Source organism: Toxorhynchites rutilus, chromosome 2, assembly GCF_029784135.1.
Source record: "Toxorhynchites rutilus septentrionalis strain SRP chromosome 2, ASM2978413v1, whole genome shotgun sequence".
NCBI lineage: Eukaryota > Metazoa > Arthropoda > Insecta > Diptera > Culicidae > Toxorhynchites > Toxorhynchites rutilus.
In genome coordinates this window covers 286,839,646-286,862,137 of record NC_073745.1, presented here as the reverse complement: position 1 = coordinate 286,862,137, position 22,492 = coordinate 286,839,646, and the positions used below count along the sequence as shown (strand labels likewise).

Below are 22,492 nucleotides of genomic sequence, written 5' to 3'. Positions count from 1 at the left end.
ACTACCTATCTACCGAAATATAAAAACCAGTTAATTAAACTTTGGAATGAAACTACTCAAAATGTTTAATACAGAAGATCCATCTCACTCACAGTTACTCTTCATACATTATTTTCTCACGCTTGACTGTATGATAAACCAGCTTGGAATCATTCAATCACTTTATAGCCCTTATTCGCGTTGACGGCTGAATGGTGTCGACATCTGGATACGATATTAGTTTGTATGAGGCCAACTATTCTCTATCAGATTATTCGGCCCTGAAGCAGTTTTAAATTGCTAAAATTTGTATGAAATTTTTCTCTTGTCGTTATTCACCTACTAGAAGTACGTTGTTCTGACCCTAATTTAAACTATTTTCTATGATTTTTCAGATATTCTCTCCAAAACTTACCATTATAATATCAAATCTTTAGACACAATTTGTGTATGATATTTTTTCACTACTTGCAAGCAAAAGTGATTTTAATTTACATGGAGTACTAATTTCATTTGGGAAAAACAATTTTCATTCATAATTTAAATTTTACAAGTGTGTTCATTTCTTCTGCAAACCCATGTTGTTATGCCTATTCCCCCATTTCGTAATACGAAGCTCAATGCCGTCAACGCGGATAGTTATCCGAAACAAAAAAAAACAATAGATTCCTGATCAATTAAGACACCGCTATGGTATGAACCTCGAACAAGCCAAAAAAATGTTTTTAGTCAGAATGGCGGCACGTCGAAAATAGAAGCAAATCTTTAGGATGTTCTTCATGAGGGTTTCAATTTGTAAATATAGTTAAATTGAAAAAAAGCTGGTTCATGCGATAGAGAGACGTATAAAGAATGTTCATACCACATTTAAAACAAATTGGTTCGGCAGAACTTGCAATATCGTGTGTGCCAGTCTGGAAAAAGGAGTTTCGAGAAAAACTTGTTAAATATTTCTAATTCAGAATGTTCTACATTCAATACCGCGTCACTACGGTGGCTATAACTCGGTAAATGACTAGATTTTCGATAAAACCTTCCTCCTATTCTTGAAAGTTAAACCTTCAAAAATATGAAGAAAATTAAATTCGTTTTTTCGCATTTCTAGACTACAATACTCCCTTAAAGTCTCGTAGACCAAGGTTCCATAAATTTATTCTTAGTCAAGTTGTTGACACACTTGGAACATACTTATTCTAATAATGTAATTGGAAAAATTAGAAACATTTTGACGCTGCAGCGATATGTGAAAGATACAGATATTTGTGGATTAACGTGACGAAAAATCACAGAAAAAATTATAAAAAACTATAACCGAAATGTAGTTTTTGGAGCTTCATTCGTTTTTATTGTTATCCTGATATTCTAGAACGTTTATTTACTGTTCCTCTAATAGAGCATCGAGAGAGTTTCAGTGATTAATAAGCGAAAACAAATATCATATTATTTATTCTTATTTTGTAATTTCCGGTTTCACGTTGCTGAGTTCTTTCATTCGAAACGATAGTTAGATAAGATGTACTATTATTGGATTTTTTCAAAAAACAGTATTTTCCAGAAAAACACTTATTATCATCCACCACTTCTATATCATACCATGTCATTTAAATCATCAATTTATCAGACCCCTATTTTGCATAAGAATGAATCCATTGACACCATAAAATTAAATAAAAAACTTGATATTTAAAACAACTTTTAAAAGTTGAGTTTGGTGAATATTTTCAATGCACTGTGCTGTAGCCACGTCAAACTGAGTTACACATCGCTAGTGCTAGTGGGGCACACAACGCACATTTGGAATACAAAAAAACAACATTTAACCATAAAAAAAGTATATCACAAGTAAACGGCCTAGCTGTTTACTTGCACACAAATACAATATGGGATAATCAAAACTAGAATTATCCTAGGATATCAATGAATCATACAGAAGAATCTAATAGTGAAAATGATAGATTTTATGTATTTCTTCATATACAACTGGAACAAATCCATGTTTAAGACATAGAGGTAAGCTGCAAAGAATAAATATCAAAACATATTGAGCTGAAACTGAAGAAAATAACCACTAAAATACATACTGTAATGATGCAGAAACCATTGTGCTTTTGATATTGGGAATATATAGGAGGATTTATAAAAGAAAATAAAGTATATCTGTTATACAGAAACATTTATGTCACCCGTGGAAGTGAAAGCATTACACCGGAATTCAAACATTTCTACAATATAAATAAAATGCATTTATAAACATTGTAGAACAATAGTTATGCAAGATTGATAACAAAAAAAAGTTGAATATCACAAATACAGTATCCAGAAAGCTTTTTAGCATCAAGTACACGATTGCCATCTTATTAACAATAGAACGACCGAGGAAGACATATATTTATATATATATTTTGTAAAGAAGGCTTAACATATTTTACATGGTAATTTAAACGCTACCAACCTGAAACAGAATAGTTTAAATTGTGATCAAACATTACGTTGCCGCCTTTTCATCATATACCACATAAAAAATAACAGTTGAACAGTCCTTTCTACATTTGGTTGCGAGTGCTTTACGTTTCAGATAAGTGAATCAAAGAGAAAACAATTAAAACATATATAAATCTAGTGTTCAAATTATTTAAGAACCAATACAACGGAGACAATACTAGTACTGTTAATAAACATTTTGAGCTATAAATATAACAAATATTGACAATATTCAATGAAAAAAGTGACAATAACAACAATGACTATATTAGTTCTAAAATAAGAACAGTTTGGAATAACCTACCGACATTGGTCAATTCTTGATATTAGTGATGTTTGCTTTTCCGAAGTACTTGCTCTAAAGAACAGAATCCACGAATCCAATGTTTACACTTCGTTAGAAGAGTTTCAGAGAAATAAAATAAAACAAATCTTTGTTTAGTATTCGCAGATGGAAGGCTCCGGCTGGAGCTACGTAGGCGAAAATTTTATGAATGACGGTTTTCATATTATACAAAGAATAAACTGTGTATCATTTTTAGAGAGAATACAAACTACACATACACGTATATAGAAGAAAATATTTTGTAACCATTTGAAGATAGTGAACAAACATAATAATTTAAGAAGGCAAAAAATATCTATTGCTGGATAGCAAATTGATGTATTCAATGTTGAAATAACAGATCAAATGTGCAAAACTATAGAGCCAACAAATATAAAGAATGAAAAGTAGGAAGCTTTTTATGTAAGAAAAAGAATGTTCGTCTCGTCAGTGCATCCGAAACTCCGTCCTATTAGTATTGTTTTTTCAATGTATCCACTACAGGTTGTAACACAACCTTCTGATTTAGTTTATTGTATGAATACAGGTATGGAAACACTCTTAATTCTCTAGTTGAGGGTCATTTTTTATTCCGATTTATCAGTTTAGGAAATATATGCTAGGTGTACAAGGGTGATACGGATATCATGCTAATAAAGGTATATCGGCTGCTATATTCAATCAGGATTATTCATTTTCAAGGCTCGTATGGAGTGCAATTGTAAATTTTCAGTTATATGGGTTCTAATCAAGTCAAGAAAACAAAGTTTAACCATGGTGGGAACTGGAACTGGAGGGTGTCGTGTGTTCACATGTGTTTCCAATATATCGAGAATAGAGGAGTTGCTCCGGAAGTCTGAAGGTCGGCTAAGGAGGTTCCCTGTCATCGTGCATTAAAAAAAATCAATTTAGAATTTCGTTTCGTCGAGTGCTTGAGAGTCTACGTTTCTATAGAAATATCATTCGTTTCATTTTAGACGACTTCTCTTAAATGTCTAAAGATTTCACCTCCCGTCGTGTACTCCAAATTGTTGTGATGATTCACGGAATATATCGCCGAACATTCTACTATACAGGAATTTTCTCGGTTGCCTTCTCAGATCACCTGGGATATCTTCCACCACCGGGTTATGAAAAGTGATATTAGGTGTTCAAGTATAACTTCACGGATTTATAATATAGGGCAAATGCCTGAAGGAGAAAAAATCGGAATTAAAGAATAGACGACAAGAAATTTTACAGCAAGACAATGTTGTGGGAGATAAGAGGTAATGATAATAACAAATCATGGTGTTTTACAACATTGCTCGAAATGTCTTACTCAGCCAATATATTTATTATGAGTAGTTCATCTGCCTTGATATTTGACCATGACGACAAATGTCAGACCACATGTCCATAGGTTTGTCGAGAATTATCATAAAAAGAAAACAGGAAGTACCTGCCTCATTCACCATATTATTCTGATTTGGTTTTGATGAAATCTAGAAAGTTCTTCTAACACCACTAATCATATTTTTCACGCTCTGTTGCAGCAGTCATTTTAATCCACCATCTCTTCTTCTAATTTAACGATATCATTGAAAGGACATGATAAGTATATCATCAGGTGAGGCCGTTTCGTCACTAAATTGGTTAGGGAAGCGGTATTTGAAAACAGTACGAAAGAAAGCAGAAGGGGGATTATTTGCTTGTAGCGTGAAAAAGATAAACTGATCACGATTAGCGTATTGTGTTTTGTTTACAAACAATACAGAGTAGACTTCCAAGATGGCTGAAGAATGGTTTTAGCAAGTTGGCCCACCTTATGATATACTTCTAGGCGCCTTGGCTTTTATGTAGCCAACTACAAGACGGGTCTATGGTACTAGGTGAGGCCGTTTCGTCACTAAAGGCTGATTTAGACGATGCCAGTCAGCGCTCCAGTTGAAGTATCCAGTGAATAGAGAACAGACACTCTGTTCAAGTTAGAGGCCAATTACTTGTTCGATACTGGTACAAGTAACTTGGACAGAGTGTCTGTTCTCTGTTCACAAAGTCAATATCATTTGTAGACACAAGATTTTCGAAAGCGTCTTTATCCAAATCTATCAAATAATTGTACAGCTCCTCCTGATTTTCCAACAAGCTGATATATCCTATTGAGAAAAAAATATACCGTAATTGTACAGCGTATAAAATTTCATACGCTCAAACGTAACATAGATTTTTTTGCGATTTCATCATTTTCTTCGGATTTTATTGCTAGATATCATTTTTTACACACTACTAGACAGTGTTGTGTCACAGATTTGAGCAATGAGCAAAATTCAGAATCCTTTAAGAGGTAAAACTTTGATAAATTTATGTTTACTTTTGCGACTCCATTAAACTCGAACTTTGCAAGCTTCAATACACAACAAAACAACAAAAATTACAGATAAAATGACACTGACACAAAAAAAATACTCTTAAATTGTCATGTGGTATCATTTAAAATGCGCTTAACACTTTAGTTTCATCAAAAACTGTTTTTCAAAAACGGGTATTTTTGCGTATTAAATTTCATACGCTGGGCACTAATGGGTTAAGAATGCACTATAAGATGATGACTTCTTATCGTATTCAGATAAATTAAATTAAATAAAGAAAAAGGCGACCGATCGATTCATATTTCTGAAGGAATGGTTTTATTAATGAAGATTTTTATATACAGGGTTTTCCAACTTTAAATTCCGAAAGTAAATTGAAATAAAACACACTTAGAATTCGAATTTCGATGAAACTTTTATTTCAAATTAAAGTTTGGTTTATGCCATTATGTGTGAAATACAACATCATTCAAATGTCCACCTAGGGCTTCCTCGCACACCTTGATCCGGAACAGGTAATTTTCGATGACTTTTCGGCACATATGGGGTGGTATCTCGGTCATAACTTCACGAATGTTGTCTTTCAAATATTCAAGAGTTTGCGGAGAGTTGGCATAGACACGGTCTTTCACATAACCTCACAAAAAAAAAGTCTAGCGGGTTCAAATCGCATGATCTGGACGGCCAATTGGCATTACCGAAACGCGAAATTATGCGTCCCTCAAATTTCGATCGCAATATGGCCATGTTCGGTCGTGTTGTGTGGCACGTGGCGCCGTCCTGCCGAAACCACATGTCATCCGTATCCATATCTTCAATTTGTGGCAAAAAAAATCGATTAACATGCGGCCATAGCGCTCACCATTCACAGTTACCGTCTCGCCGTCCTCATTTTCAAAGAAATACAGCCCGATGACTCCACCAGACCATAATGCGCACCAAACAGTGACTTTTGGCGGATGCAATGGCCTCTCAACAATCACGTGTGGATTTTCTGAGCCCCATATACGGAAATTTTGAGTGTTCACATAGCAGAGCTCGAAATGTGCCTCATCGCTGAAGAAAATTTGTTGCGAAAATTCAGCATTTTGCTGCTGTTGTTCGTTCACCCAATCGACGTATGCCCGACGCATTCCATGGTCACCACGCTCTAATTTTTGTACCAGTTGGAATTTATATGGATGTAGGTGCAAGTCCAAATGCAAAATTCACCACAATGATGTGTTTGACAAGCCCAATTGCTGAGCACGCCGTGGAATTGAAACATTCGGGTCATCCTCCACACTAGGCAGCAACAGCAGCAATATTTTCGGCCGAACGCACATTACGATGATGCACAGGTTTCACAATATCCGCTACGGATCTAGTTTGTTCGAATTTACGCACTACATTGGCGATTGTGTGCTCTGTAGGCCGTCCATGACGACCAAAATCCGTCCGTAATGCTCGAAAAACATTTGCTGGTTTTTAATCATTTTCATAGTATAATTTAACAAAATTAACACGTTGTGCGATGCTAAAACGATCCATATTGTAAAATGGCAGACATTCAACTAACGATATGACGCTTTGGTTGACAGCTATGTCAAACGGTTGTCAGCGCAGGGCTGTATACTTTCGAAAGCCCGAAATGGAAAACCCTGTACATTTGTGGCCATGAATATAAGAAAATCAGAGAATGTCGATTTCGTATTAATGTTGGAATATCTATCTGATTTTTTTCCAACAGTTCGCTATTGATAATAGAAAAGATTAAAAATTGATCTATTGGTTCTATACTACTGCAACTTTTGAAGGGGCTGCCCCACGGCGCAGTTCTCTATAACATAGATGTGATAGTCATAGTTCTATGAAATTTCCGAAACAATTTCTGGAAAGTTTGAGCTATGGCATAATAGAAGCTATGTAGTAGAAAACTATCGCTAGAAAAACCGACCTAGAGTTTTTTGGTGTACACACGAGTAACTTTTGTCTTTCTGTATGGTTTGGTTGACAGCCATAAATAATTCAACCTATTTTTGTGAGTGTCATCACAGAAATACTTTTATCAGAACATAAACATGGACATAAATCTTAAACAGAAGAACAAACAAAAATACTTCAATTTAATCACTGTGAAACTGATATTGTGAAATTAACTGGAAAGCGATTTAAATATTTCTTTTGGTATTATATGGGTTGCTATCGATTCTGTCCTAATAATGGTTTAAAGATAAAAAAGGAGAGCAAAAAATCTTGCTACGACATCATTTTGATCGACTGATGCTGTACAAATAAACGAGTTAACATTTAAAAAAAAAATTGTTAACTCATTTTTTTCGATTGAACACAAAATGAATCTTCTTTATGGTGTTGTCGAGGGTTTCGAATTTTTTTTTATCTAGTGTCATCTCGAAATTTTTTTTGTCAAAAATCGACACTCTGGGACTTTTCAATTTTTTTTTAAGAATACGAGACCTGATTCTCGAATACACTTCACGGTGGAAACGAAATAAACAGCACGCCATTGAACTACGTTTTACAAGTTAGTGAAGTGTCGAAGATAATGAGTTTTTAGGCAGAATGAGCACTTTTCAAATAAAAAATCATTAATGAAAATAAACTTCTTCATATCAAACTGGTGTTCAATTTTTTTTATTCCATTTATTTATTTATTAGGCTCAATAGCATTTTAGCTGTAAACAGAGCCGGGTTTTCATCGTGTACATGTACATATGTTCATGTTTCTATAAATTGTAAATTACACAGGAGTAGTAGCCATTTAGGCGTTAGGTTTTCTGTTCCATTACATTATGGTAAATTATTACACAGTAGTAGCCATTTAGGTGTAAGGGTATTGTTTCTGTTCTTCCATTGTTCAGCAGACCGGGCAGCGGAGACAGTTGATATTGATCATTGTTTGGTTATTTATAGAACAGCAGCCCGATGTTTCTTGCAGAGCAGAGCAGTTGTATGGATGAATCGACCTTTGTTCCACCGTGGCTCGATCCCCATCGCTGATGATGGTTCCGTGGACGTAGTTATTCTATAACAACACAAAGATGGTCAATTGAGGGCCCTGAGTTTGAACTCACGATCGATCGCTTAGTAAACGAACGCGTATCCAAGTGGCTACGAAGACCCCCTGGTGTTCAATGTGAATGGAAAACATTGTTTTCTGATTTAGACGATGCCAGTCAGCGCTCCAGTTGAAGTATCCAGTGAATAGAGAACAGACACTCTGTTCAAGTTAGAGGCCAATTACTTGTTCGATACTGGTACAAGTAACTTGGACAGAGTGTCTGTTCTCTGTTCACAAAGTCAATATCATTTGTAGACACAAGATTTTCGAAAGCGTCTTTATCCAAATCTATCAAATAATTGTACAGCTCCTCCTGATTTTCCAACAAGCTGATATATCCTATTGAGAAAAAAATATACCGTAATTGTACAGCGTATAAAATTTCATACGCTCAAACGTAACATAGATTTTTTTGCGATTTCATCATTTTCTTCGGATTTTATTGCTAGATATCATTTTTTACACACTACTAGACAGTGTTGTGTCACAGATTTGAGCAATGAGCAAAATTCAGAATCCTTTAAGAGGTAAAACTTTGATAAATTTATGTTTACTTTTGCGACTCCATTAAACTCGAACTTTGCAAGCTTCAATACACAACAAAACAACAAAAATTACAGATAAAATGACACTGACACAAAAAAAGAGTTTTTTGGTGTACACACGAGTAACTTTTGTCTTTCTGTATGGTTTGGTTGACAGCCATAAATAATTCAACCTATTTTTGTGAGTGTCATCACAGAAATACTTTTATCAGAACATAAACATGGACATAAATCTTAAACAGAAGAACAAACAAAAATACTTCAATTTAATCACTGTGAAACTGATATTGTGAAATTAACTGGAAAGCGATTTAAATATTTCTTTTGGTATTATATGGGTTGCTATCGATTCTGTCCTAATAATGGTTTAAAGATAAAAAAGGAGAGCAAAAAATCTTGCTACGACATCATTTTGATCGACTGATGCTGTACAAATAAACGAGTTAACATTTAAAAAAAAAATTGTTAACTCATTTTTTTCGATTGAACACAAAATGAATCTTCTTTATGGTGTTGTCGAGGGTTTCGAATTTTTTTTTATCTAGTGTCATCTCGAAATTTTTTTTGTCAAAAATCGACACTCTGGGACTTTTCAATTTTTTTTTAAGAATACGAGACCTGATTCTCGAATACACTTCACGGTGGAAACGAAATAAACAGCACGCCATTGAACTACGTTTTACAAGTTAGTGAAGTGTCGAAGATAATGAGTTTTTAGGCAGAATGAGCACTTTTCAAATAAAAAATCATTAATGAAAATAAACTTCTTCATATCAAACTGGTGTTCAATTTTTTTTATTCCATTTATTTATTTATTAGGCTCAATAGCATTTTAGCTGTAAACAGAGCCGGGTTTTCATCGTGTACATGTACATATGTTCATGTTTCTATAAATTGTAAATTACACAGGAGTAGTAGCCATTTAGGCGTTAGGTTTTCTGTTCCATTACATTATGGTAAATTATTACACAGTAGTAGCCATTTAGGTGTAAGGGTATTGTTTCTGTTCTTCCATTGTTCAGCAGACCGGGCAGCGGAGACAGTTGATATTGATCATTGTTTGGTTATTTATAGAACAGCAGCCCGATGTTTCTTGCAGAGCAGAGCAGTTGTATGGATGAATCGACCTTTGTTCCACCGTGGCTCGATCCCCATCGCTGATGATGGTTCCGTGGACGTAGTTATTCTATAACAACACAAAGATGGTCAATTGAGGGCCCTGAGTTTGAACTCACGATCGATCGCTTAGTAAACGAACGCGTATCCAAGTGGCTACGAAGACCCCCTGGTGTTCAATGTGAATGGAAAACATTGTTTTCTTAATGTGGTGTGGTATAATGATCTCATACAAAAATTTGGTACTTTCGTATTAGCGTCACCGGAGCCGAAATATAATAGATAGCATTTTTATTGTTCGCACTGGCATTCAAATATTATTTGTATTGTTGTTGCCTTGTTGTATGCAGTGTTTTGTCATTTTTTAATGCTACGAAAATGCGTATTTGGGATTTGGGGAAGCGGCGGCCTTTCGCAAACGAACCTGTGTTCCATTGATTGCCCGGTTAGTTTGAAACATAGGAGACGATCTTTAGTTAGGTCCGAACGAGCGTTAGCGAGCGTCGGACGGCATACGTTTGCCCGGTTAAGTAGTTGCTATTTATTGTATTTCGATTCCGGTGACAACAATACGAAAGTACCCAAAATTTCATCTGAAGATAATATGATTATAATAATAATGATAAGTTTTAATTATAATAATGATAAGTTTCAGTGGGAAACAGTTTTTTTCAGTTTTTTTTTTGAGGTGTTGAACATTTTTTTATGGGGTAAAATTGACCCTAATGCGAGATGGAAGATGGAAGATGGGAAGATTTTTTAAATCTGCGACGTCACAGATTTTGTTCATGTATGTTACTATTCTTATAACAGTCCAATACATAGGAAAAGTGTTGTTATTAAAAGTAAAAATAAGCAAATGAAATGAACGAACTAGTTTTTTTTTTCCTAAATCAATGCGTTCAAAATCATAAGGGCCCGACATTTTAACAGAAACTGAAATTTCAGTATTTTTGAAGTGTTCTAAACTTAATTTCAATTCAATTGTACTTCTCGTTACGTCGACCAAAAACGTAAACGAACAAAGTCAGAGTCACACAATCTTTTGTTCCATTGACGGATAAACATTTGACAGTACATGAGAAAAAGGTTGCAAGCAGAGAAGAGAAGTGGAACATGAGAGAAAAAAGTGGCAACGATTTGTGGCAAGAAAATGTAAACAGTGAAAAAATTGACAGATGGTTTACGCTCTAAAAATTGAACATAAAGTTAAGATGTTTCTAAAACGGTGGGAGACGTCATATATAAGGTGGGAGGTTAGTATATAATGTTATTAATGTTAGCATCATCATGATAAACACGGCGAATGGGATAGAAATTACGAACTGAAAATTGAATAAAATATATATATAGACGCTGAGAGTTCTGTGGACAAATATTATAATGCATTTTTATCGGTTTATGTATAATGTCGTTAATATTTGCATTATCAAAATAAACCCATATGTATTGTAATCATAACTTGCTGTGCTATTCATAACAACCTTTATGGTCGTATTCCACCAATAATGACAAATGTGTAATTTACGAATGAAGCTTCGCCATAGAAACTGGACATTGAATAAAAAAAATTAAAATGTGGCAAGAGCATCAGTTGAAATATTTTAAAGCATTCTCATCGAAATAAATTGAATGATACAATAATTATACGACTAGTATGTACGCCTAAAAACAACATAAAAATATGATTTCTGAATAAATTTATTTTTTTTCAATACCCTCTGTTGGTATTGTATCTAGAATTTACAAGGTAATGAAAAGTTAACATCAATTAATTTCTAATCAGCTTTTTAGTTGCTGGGGAAATTAACACCAAACTATATTTTTTTAGTGTTATATATATTCCATTCTCAGATTTTCGTGTAAATTAGTAGTTTTGTTCTTTATCGCAAAATGTTAGATCCCATCCCATTTTAGGGTGGTTCGAAAAATCTAGTTTTTCCCCTTTTTTCAAAAATAACTTGACTAAACCGATTCAGATGATCGACATATCAAATTGGCCAGTTAGCTAGTCTTTTTTTAAAAAAATACTATACTTGCAAGAAAAAATAATTTTGTTTCGTTAATTATTGATCGTATTTGTTTTTTATAGTTCTCATTGTCCAAGGGCGCAATATTTTTTTATGTTTTTTCTCGAAAGCTGAGGAGTTTTTATATAACATCCAAAATGTGTTCTTCTTCGTTTTTAAATAATGATTTTTCAAATTTAACCGAAATAAATCATTTTTTTTCCTTTTTTCAAAAAATTACGTTTTTCAAAAATTCATGACTTTTGATCTACTGAAACGATTCAGATAATCGACATAGTTAAATGAAGTCAATAATTTCACACTTGCAAAAAGGGGAATTCTATACGCATATAAATAGTCTTATCGCATAGGATGATCGAACGAAGCTTAAAGACATGTTAACTTTGAAAAATCATAACTCAAAAACGAAAAAGAACACACCTCTGATTTTTTACTGTGTTAAGTGAAGATTTCACGAAAAAAAATATAAAAAATATAGCGCCCTTGGTCCCGAAACCATGTAAACTATAAAAAAAAACAGATACAATTATTAATCACGAAAACTAAATTATTTTTTTTCGCAAGTGCATTATTTTTCCTAAAAATTCTAGCTCATTGGCTTCAATTTGATAAATCGATCATCTCGGTTAAAATTATAACTCAAAAAAGAAAAAAAGAACACATCTGATACTGAGTAAAAAATGTAAATGTGTAAAAAATTCTCAGTTTTCAAAAAAAAAATAGAAAATTATAGCGCCGTTGGTGCCGAAACCATGTTGACTATAAAAAATGGATACAATTAATAATTACGAAAACAAAATTCAAATTTCTTGCATGTTTGATAAAAGACTAGCTAATTAACTTCAATTTGATGTGTCGATCATCTGAATCGACTTAGTGATTCGAAAGTTATGACTTTTTGATAAAAAATGACTGGGAAAAGTGCAAAAAATCGAATCACCCAAAAAAAATACAGGTTCAATGTTTTACCATAACGAAAACAAGCTACCAATTTTCACGAAAATACGAAAACCACTATATCAGTTTGGCATGGAATGGCTGAAGTAATACTGCAATAGTTCACAAATTTCAAAGTTGGCGTTTTTCTTGTTGTTTTTCATGTCTTTTAGTGCGGCCATAATAATAATTAGGATTACTGCATTTGGATTGATGCTAGAAAATAAAAGTATCATCAACTTTCTTGAATGGTGGATGTGATATAATTCACTTTATATTTGTATATATATTTCTATATATTTTTAAACTAAAATATTTGTCAAACAAACTGCAAACCAAAAAACTTCTATACTGTGCCTTCATTTTTTGAGTTTAACATTCAAAGACGAACAAAGAACCGCCAATTAAAAAGCACTCCAACTAAAAAAGCGCCAATAAGTGAATGTGTACTGTAAAACTGTAAAAAATATATAAAAAATATACAATCGAAGACTCTTTTTGTCGTTTATGAGTTTGGTTTTTTTAAGTAACTACTAGGCATGTTTGCGGATTAATAGAAAGATATGATATGTTGATCCTTAACAAAAGTTTGAAAGTTGAGAATTGGAAAAAAAATATAAAATTCATGTGAATGGAGACGACTTTTGTGTACAGCACATGCCACTGGGGCCTATTGATGATTAAGTAAGTAAGATTTCTTCCAAAACGTCATAACTTTTCAACCATTGAGTCGATTTCAAAAATCGACATATCAAATGAAATCTTATTCTTCTATGGATCAACTTCAGTCGGTCATTGAAACAAACTCAGAAAAACTTTAATAAAGTTTAGAGGATTTCTCGCGTAACTTTTGAAAAGGTCCAATGTAACATTTTCGTCAACTCGAGAAAAACGAAGTTGAAGACCCGAACATTAATCAGCGAATTGTATTGAAAAGTATCGATCTCTATCGCTACTTTCACCACTAGCAGTCAAGAATAACTCTGTAAAACCAATCGTAACTGTTGTTCAGTGATTTGAGCTTAAATTTGAAGCCTGGGAACGAAAAATGTTACATTGGACGTTTTGACTGCCGCGTTTGCACATTGGACATATTACGTTGCACGATGCGAATCTGAAATTAACTACTAAACAGCAATTCAAATATCAGCATTTCGTTTCAAAGACGTATTATTGTTTGTTATCACTCGTTGAATTGCACTGAAATCGCTAACAACGCCTGTAAGAAACAAAAACCCAAAACGACCGAAGTACGACTTTGTGTTGTTTTGACTGCTTTGTTACTTCGGACGTTCCGAGCGTCGGAGGAAAGTGGCGTCCGAAGTAACAGCCGAGTGCTTAAAATACGAATCTGCACATTGGATATTTTTTGTATCGGCGATAAAAAGATGAAGAAGATAGATACATGAACGATTGTTTTTGTAATGCATTCAATGATTGAAAACTAAGAGCGTGCATCCATTAACTCGATTTGTTTACTTTTGTTACATAGGACCTTTTCAAAAGTTAAGCGAGATTTGCCACTTAATTTTCCACAATTCGCTCTTTCACACCAGATTTATATCTTGTCACAATTTTAAACCTCAAAAACATCTTGTCAAAATGATAGGTCAAAGCACGAAAAGCAGGAAAAATTAACAAATATTATGGGGAGGGGGGAGGGGTGGCGTTGTTTAAGTAATAAATAATTTTAATAACCATCTCAGGAAAATATTGAAAAAAACATTCCTTTTTTAATTTCTCTATCAAATTTCGATAAAATTGCACTGAATAATTAAAGAAGGGCAATATTAATATTTGAATAAACTTATTTAATTATAAACATGTTTATATCAACCTTCCCATCTTATCATTCTTCATTAAAGACCTTGCGTTAAGACAGCTAGAAATCCATACACACTCAAATCAAGTGTGCCTGAAAAAATTATATTCTTCACGTAAACAAGCGATGAAAATGTGGACACTTTTTAGTTAGTGAATTGTATGGAGTTCCACTGCTGTGTTGCAAGTTTTTTTCATGTAAAATCAATTTGAAAAATAAATTTAATTGACTCCGTATGACTTAGATTGAGACGAGACATTTTAGTTCGTGATGTTCTGTTTTTTTTTTGTTCATAATTCGAAAAATTTGATTTGGAAATCTTTAATTAGCATTTTTACGTCCTCTTTCAACGTTATTCTTCATCTCGACCCTAATGTACATGTACAACTGATAGAGCAATTCCACATAAAATCGGAATAAAAACCGATTGACCCGTTCCCCGACTTTTATAATACAATAGAACTAGAGATGGGCAAAACAGTTCACTTTGATGAACGGTTCACTCACTAACCGTTCATCTACGTGAATCAGTTCTTTTGAACCGTTCTTTCGCTCTTTCGTTCAGCGGTATTAAGAACAACATAGAATGTTGGCTGGAACCCAACATCAATAGACAGCTATTAATTGATATCGTTGCGTTGGATAGTGTACGTATGTGATTTATGTAATAATTTGATGCGCACAAAATATGTACAATTTTTCATATTCTCTTATTGGACAACACACTGGTTCCATGTAAGATTACATATTTCATAATGTTCATTCAGGGAAAAAAATCAACAGCGATTTTCACTAACAATCAATCACAATAACACGACGGCGCCAGTGGTTGTATGGTTAGCGTAACAGCCTCACAATCCGATCGGCCTGGGTTCAATCCCAGCTGGCGTCGTTGGGATTTTCTGAGGCGAAAAATCTCTGGTTACGTCTTCCTTCGGAGCGGAAGTAAAAGAAGTTGGCCCGGCTCATGAGTTGTTGAGTCTGATAGGTAGGAACAGGTGGAGTCGCCTCCCTGATGTCGGTGATTGGCACTAAAGTGGCGGAAATAGGCCGACGAAAAATAAGCGAAGATAAAAAAAAAAAAAATCACAATAACACGCAATAGGCAAATCAATGAATTGAAAGCAACGAAAAAACTTTTTTCTCAACATGCCCTCACTATAAAATTTTATGTTTACCTAATCCATGAATCGCCCCAGCTTCCCCCAGATTTTTTTTTCTGATAATCACGAAATATATGAATGTTAGGCGGAATTGAAAGAATACATGTAATTGTAAATATATAGTTTTGCTTTTAAAACTATGAAAATCTTCACAAAAAAAGAAAAAGTTCACTCTCCATCAGTTCACTCTCAAACAGTTCACTCGCAAACCGTTCTTTCGGAATCAGTTCGTTCACAAACCGATCGCTCGCAATCAGTTCGTGGGGAGAACTACCGTTCTTTGAAAAAGAACGACCGTTCGTTCTCTTTTCGGCGAACTAGTTCGTTCGTACAGTTCGTGAACGGTTTGCCCATCTCTAAATAGAACCCCTATTATCCGCGGAATAGACAAGCAAGATCATCGCGAATAACAAAATTCGTGGATAAGGCGATAAAGGACTAAAAATGAGGTGCAAACACGAAAAAAAATGTTTCAGCTTGAAAACTGTTTTATCAATTCAGAAATCATTGAACTATCCTTCTATAAGGTTGTGTAAACCAGTGGTCAAATAATTTAAAAGCCATGACCTATTATTGTTACAGATTATTAAGTTCAAAATACTCATATTTCGTTTTCCTCACTCCTTTTTATTCTACTGTGAATGATAATTTTAAATCATGTTTTTAGTTTTTATCCGGAATAGATTCCAATCCCTGAAAAAAAAGACATTACATTTATTAGACAATGAATAGAACTAGATACAACTTACATTGCCTTGGTAGGGATTACCAGTGAGCCTCATATCCCTTACATACATGACGCGTTCCCATCTCTCGTCAGTATTACGCCGGTAAGCCTGAAACGAAGGATATCATCAAACTTCCGAAGAAAACCCAACTGGAACGTCAAATGCTAGCATACTGTTACATAAACACCATCGAACAGATTTCATTCATTCAATTCTACTAGACTTACATTTCCCAGTACTAGCTTGTGCAAACCGTACATAGCAAATCCAGGAACGGACATAAAGACGGTCACGATGCCGAAAGAAGGTAAAATTTCGAACCACATCGCGTTGTGTTGATGTTTTTAACCGTGAAAAGCAAGAGCGACCGTCGAATATATGCAACAAAATAATTTCATTCGCGCACAGCTGACAGTTGATGACGGATTTCTATACGCAGGGGTGTGTAATGAAGCTTGTGACCGAAGAGAAACGAAATTTTGGCAATTCTTGCATGCAAGTTCGGGAATGCTAGACACAAGATTGAACCACATTTGTGGGGATGTTCTATTTTTCAATTCCTAAGTCAATAGCGCAGCGAAATTCTCTTGAAATTTATTAATGTAATTTCAAATCAGTGCCATTCTCTCGTATGAAAGGGCAGTGTGTTACATACCAGTAATACGTTTGGATCGATTATCGAAAAAAATATGTGATCATATTGCATTGTGTATGAGAAATTATGTTAGTAATATTTTGGCTCAAAAGGCTATTTCAAATTATTTTAGAAAAGGGTCGCAATTTTATACCCTTTTGAGCCAAAATATTAATAAAACAATAGAACTGGTATTTAAAGTTCAATTTTTGAAGGAAGACAATGTGGCATTTTTTTTCTGTTGAATGTTCAAAAGGGCCAGCTTGTCGAAATTATGTTCGAGACTATTTTGTGTATCACATACATTTACACCGTTCCCCTTCACAGTAGCATTCTCAAAATCAAACAAATCATGAAGATTTGTTGTTCTCATTAATTGGAGCTGTATCCAGTTTATGGGAAATTTTGCGGGTATATTAGATGATTAAACTCTTTCAAGAAATGTATCCGTACGACCTCCGAACATGGATGCCAGGTGATTTTTATTTCAAATGTATTCGCATGGTACAAAAAAACGTCTTAGCAGTCATATTGAAGGACACTAAAATTCATATCGTAATTTTGGGCAATTTTTGAAAGATTATTCAATGTTTATTCTAATTGATAATGTTGTATAGAGCGTTTCATTAAACGTTACGACACGTTGAGGTTTTGAAATTTATTTCAAAAAATGTAAACAAAGAATATATTCGCAACGGTGAAACAATGCAATGCGAGAGAATGGATGACACTCATTTGTCAGAAAATTTTGGTTAAAGAAATGTAATGTAGTTATTCATGTTTTCTCTGAAGACACAAGCGAATTTAAAAAAAATATTGAAAAAAATATGTTTTTGAAAATTCAAATTCTTTTTTTTTTCGAAAATATGTTGTTTTAAATTTAAAAAAAATATATTTATAGACCATGCAATTACCAACAAATCATCCATGCATCCAAAGAAGGACACTGCTACAGGGAGAACGGTTTTCCTAATGGTAACTTTTTCATGTTTTCTTTGAAAAATTACTACTAATGCATTTTCTATGTGTTGATTATCGCGATTGATATGTTCTGCGAAAAAAAAATTCATTTAGAAGCATGTCAAACGCGAGAATTCACACGCAAAAATGTTACGAGTAAAGCATTATTTTTGACGTAGGACTACGTCTTTCATTTCTATACCGGGGTGTAAAATCAAAGTTTCGAAAACGGAAGCGTTACGCCGGAGACCGTGATTTTGAGTGTTAATAGCTCCTAAACAACTGAACAAAATGGTATGATAAACACTTCATTCGAAAGATAAAATGTCCACGCGTTCTATACTTGTTACTTTCTGATCCAAAAACTTCTTTCAATAGTCTTAAATTTGCTTTCAAAACAGGCTATTGAAATCACCAATCGGTATATAAGCGAGCGCCGCTCGGAAATCCACTAAGTTCTAATTGATCAGCGATTGGAGCATGTTGTCGTTGTTGTGGTGAAGCTCTAAATTTATCATGAAAGCGCTGATGAACGGTGTCACCAAGAGCCTGTTTGTGCCTCTTAGGCCAGAAGGGAATCCATCAGGAGGAGAGTGATACCACAAACGGTTCCCCGGGAAGATCTCGAAGCAGCCGCTACACACACACACACACACACACACACACACATACACGCGCGGAATTCTTTCCGTTTGGATGCCATTCAGCATCGAGAAAGATCCGGAAAATAATCTGCCAGTTCCTCTAGGATGCTAACTTTTTGGAATAAAGTTTTTTTCTATCTCTTGAAATAACCGATATAGCGCTTTTTTCTAAGTTGCGTTAGGGTCACCATCAGAGGTTGAAATATAAAAGCTAGGGCAAAAAATCCGTTTCTTTCATGATGACCCTAACACAACTTTGATAGAATACAACTTTATGGAAGATCTTTATTCGCTAGACAAAAACTGTCTTCGACAAAGTTGTTACATATGATAGGACGCTCATTTTCATGTCATCAAAAATAGGGTGACTAAAATTTTCGATGAAATAAAAAATCTAACTTTCTTATCTTCATGGATAGAGGCAAATATAGTTCGACAATATTGTAGTCTCAATTATTTTAAGCCACTTTGTAGATCAAAGTTGTATTCTATATCTTGTAATATCCGATATAGCGCTTTCTATGCTAAGTTTCATTAGGGTGACCATAAAAGTACGGGTTTTTTGCTCTAACTTTTATATTTCAAATCCTACATCAAAATTGTATTAGAACGACTTTTAGAGCTTATTAAGATAAATATTTTGCGATGCAGAACTTGTCAATATCTTAATCCTACTTCAAGTTATTGATGCCTTATCACCCATAAACTCATGATTTCTATTTTAGTTTACTCAAATACAAAAATAACATAGTTTTTGAAACACCACATTATGACACACCACATATACACGCACGGAATTCTTTCCGTTTGGATGCCATTTAGCATCGAGAAACATCCGGAAAATAATCTGCCAGTTCCTCTGGGAATTTAAAATTACATTCATGTGAAAGAGTTTATTTGAATGTTTTCTATCCATGTAACACTGTGACCAAATACATATGTTTCAATCAAGTGCTATTAATAGATGGTTATCGAGTTAGCATAAACCACTGGTGAGCTTCCAGTATCGAGGAAAATGTGGAAATATCCAATCGTTACTGAAAATAATCTGCCAGTTCCTCTGGGAATTTAAAATTACATTCATGTGAAAGAGTTTATTTTAATGTTTTCTATCCATGTAACACTGTGACCAAATACATTTGGTTTTGTGATTTTTCAATCAATCGCAATTAACAGGATAGCTTCTGAAGAGTATTCTTCTCCATCAGTAGGATATTTCCGTATCCAATATTGTATGCGCCCGCAATCGATTATTGCTCAGTCGCCGAAAGTTCCGAGCTCAGAGAGTTCATTCCCCTCTAGTTTGCCTTCCAAATTGCCATCGTAAACCACGCCTTCTCTCGATTCAATCACGCACAAAAAGCATACTTAAGCGATATTCTGGTGGTGAGACGCATTCATTTTTTGTGAGGACATCGACAAGACAACATCGTTGCTGAGGGTGCTGGACGGCGAAGGATCGAGATCTGCCCTGAAACGCGAGCAGTTTGTTTGAAACTGTGAGGGAGCACAGAGAAGCCGATCCTTCAGGAGAAGAGAAGTTGACCATCGAAGCAGCCGCTACACACTTACATACACGCACGGAATTCTTTCCGTTTGGATGCCATTTAGCATCGAGAAAGATCCGGAAAATAATCTGCCAGTTCCTCTAGGCCAGTTCCTCTAGGAATTTAAAAATACATTCATGTGAAAGAGTTTCTTTGAATGTTTTCTATCCATGTAACACTGTGACCAAATATGTTTCAATCAAGTGCTATTAACAGATGGTTATCGAGTTAGCATTAACCACTGGTGGGCTTCCAGTATCGAGGAAAATGTGGAAATATCTAATCGTTACTGAAAATAATCTGCCAGTTCCTCTGGGAATTTAAAATTACATTCATGTGAAAGAGTTTATTTGAATGTTTTCTATCCATGTAACACTGTGACCAAATACATTTGGTTTTGTGATTTTTCAATCAATCGCAATTACCAGGATAGCTTCTGAAGATTATTCTTCCCCATCAGTAGGATATTTCCGTATCCAATATTGGATGCATAAAACCTTGTGCCTCCAACGTAACGCTCTCGTTTTCGAAGTTCTCCAAATATTCATTCATTCAGAATGAATTCAGATTCAACTTCAAACAATTGATCTCTAAATCAACGATAGTCCTACGTCACCCTTGCGGTTATACCATAGATATAACCCACTTCCTGTTTTTCAAGAGTCTTCATACAAACGTGCCATATATTCCAGAAACTATTAGAGATAGAAAGTTGAGGGCTTCAGCGGTTCATATTTCAATAAGATCTAAAACTTTGTCGAATGCACTTCACTTCAAACAAAATAAGGATTAGTTGTAATTAGTTTTAAAGCAAACATGACAAAGTTGTTGTTAGAAAACCTTTGTCCCTGTAAAAGTGCCCATCTTCCGTATTCCGTATGAGACTTGTTGGAAATTGTAAGGGCTTTTCATATGTTTTTTTAGATTAAAAAAAAGTTTTTGAGAAAAACGAATTTAAATTTTCAAAATACTTTTTTTCGGTGTAATTATTTAAACTTTTTTTGCTACTTTTTTGAAAATTCCAACAGTTTCCTACATTTCATCTTTTGATTAGAATTTTGTAGGTATTAAAGTTTTTGAGTGATAAATTTTTGTAAAAAAAATAAGAAAAAAAAACTTGGCTCTCTTCAAAAAGTAGTCTAATTCTTTTCTGAAGATTTCAAGTATGCAAGGATGCTTAAGTGACCAATATTTTTACACCCAGAACGTTTCACTGCTTTCTGAGATGGTGCTGCCAACTCCTAAGGCAATTTGGCATGAAATTCATTGTTTCCTGAATTTTTTATACCTTCTTCCTTTAGCTGCGTGTAGATGGAATCTAACGTCACAAAGATTTCAGCAGAAAGATAATCTTTCTTGGGTTAAATTCTCCGGTGGGGCTTACGATGCATTTTTCGCTTCTCTGCAGGTAGGGTAATACGGGGTGATTTGGACCACCTCTTTATTCCAAAAAGTACGGCTCAACTTGGATTTCTTAAAATTGTTGTTGTCTTTTATTGTTGAACCGTATGTACCTAACGTAAACAAACTTTGGTGAAATTCAACAGGTGGAAGGAAACGGTAGCATGAACACAACAAGCACTTTTATTGTCAAAAAATGTGAGTTTTCCGATCGTGGTTTTGAGGTTTTTCCCGCTGATTAAACAAACTTTTCGTGTATTGTGCAATAAAGTGCAATAAAGAGGAACAATTTGATGCAGCGAAACTGTAAGTTTTATAACAATAAATGAAATTAGTTTTTGCATGTTGTGTGGGGTGACATGGACACGTTTCTGTGGGGTGAATTGGTCCTACAGGTTTGAGGCTTTTCTTTGATCCAGATTCCGCTGAATTACAAAGAAGGATGGACAGACAACGTTGGAAAAAGGAGGAGCTTGAAAGAGCAACGCAGGCCATCAAGAACGTGTTTTCTTTGACCAAGCATCAAAAGTGTTTGAAAATTCTCGAACAACAGTGAAAAGATCCATGCAGAATTCGAGATGGTCTCAATCCAATTTTTCTGGTCTGGAATCTATCCAAGAAACCTGGTATCGATCCCAGAACACTGTTTCTGATTGTAACATTATCCCAAAATACTTTACATAAACATAAGTATGTTTTTTTTCGATGAAACACACACTGGACCAAATCACCCCACAGACGGTTCAAATCACCCCGCCTCAAACTTCAA

General features: G+C 34.5%; 1 protein-coding gene across 1 annotated transcript; it reads right to left on the bottom strand.

Moving 5' to 3' along the window:
- Window positions 1-16,279: 16,279 nt before the first annotated feature.
- Window positions 16,280-16,958, bottom strand: LOC129769454 (NADH dehydrogenase [ubiquinone] 1 alpha subcomplex subunit 1). The gene is made up of 3 exons (XM_055771738.1): window positions 16,765-16,958; window positions 16,559-16,645; window positions 16,280-16,502 (listed from the first exon to the last, which is right to left on the bottom strand). Exons 1-3 carry the CDS (start codon window positions 16,861-16,863, stop codon window positions 16,473-16,475), a joined length of 216 nt encoding a protein of 71 aa, XP_055627713.1. The 5' UTR covers window positions 16,864-16,958; the 3' UTR covers window positions 16,280-16,472.
- Between the last annotated feature and the right edge of the window lie 5,534 nt (window positions 16,959-22,492).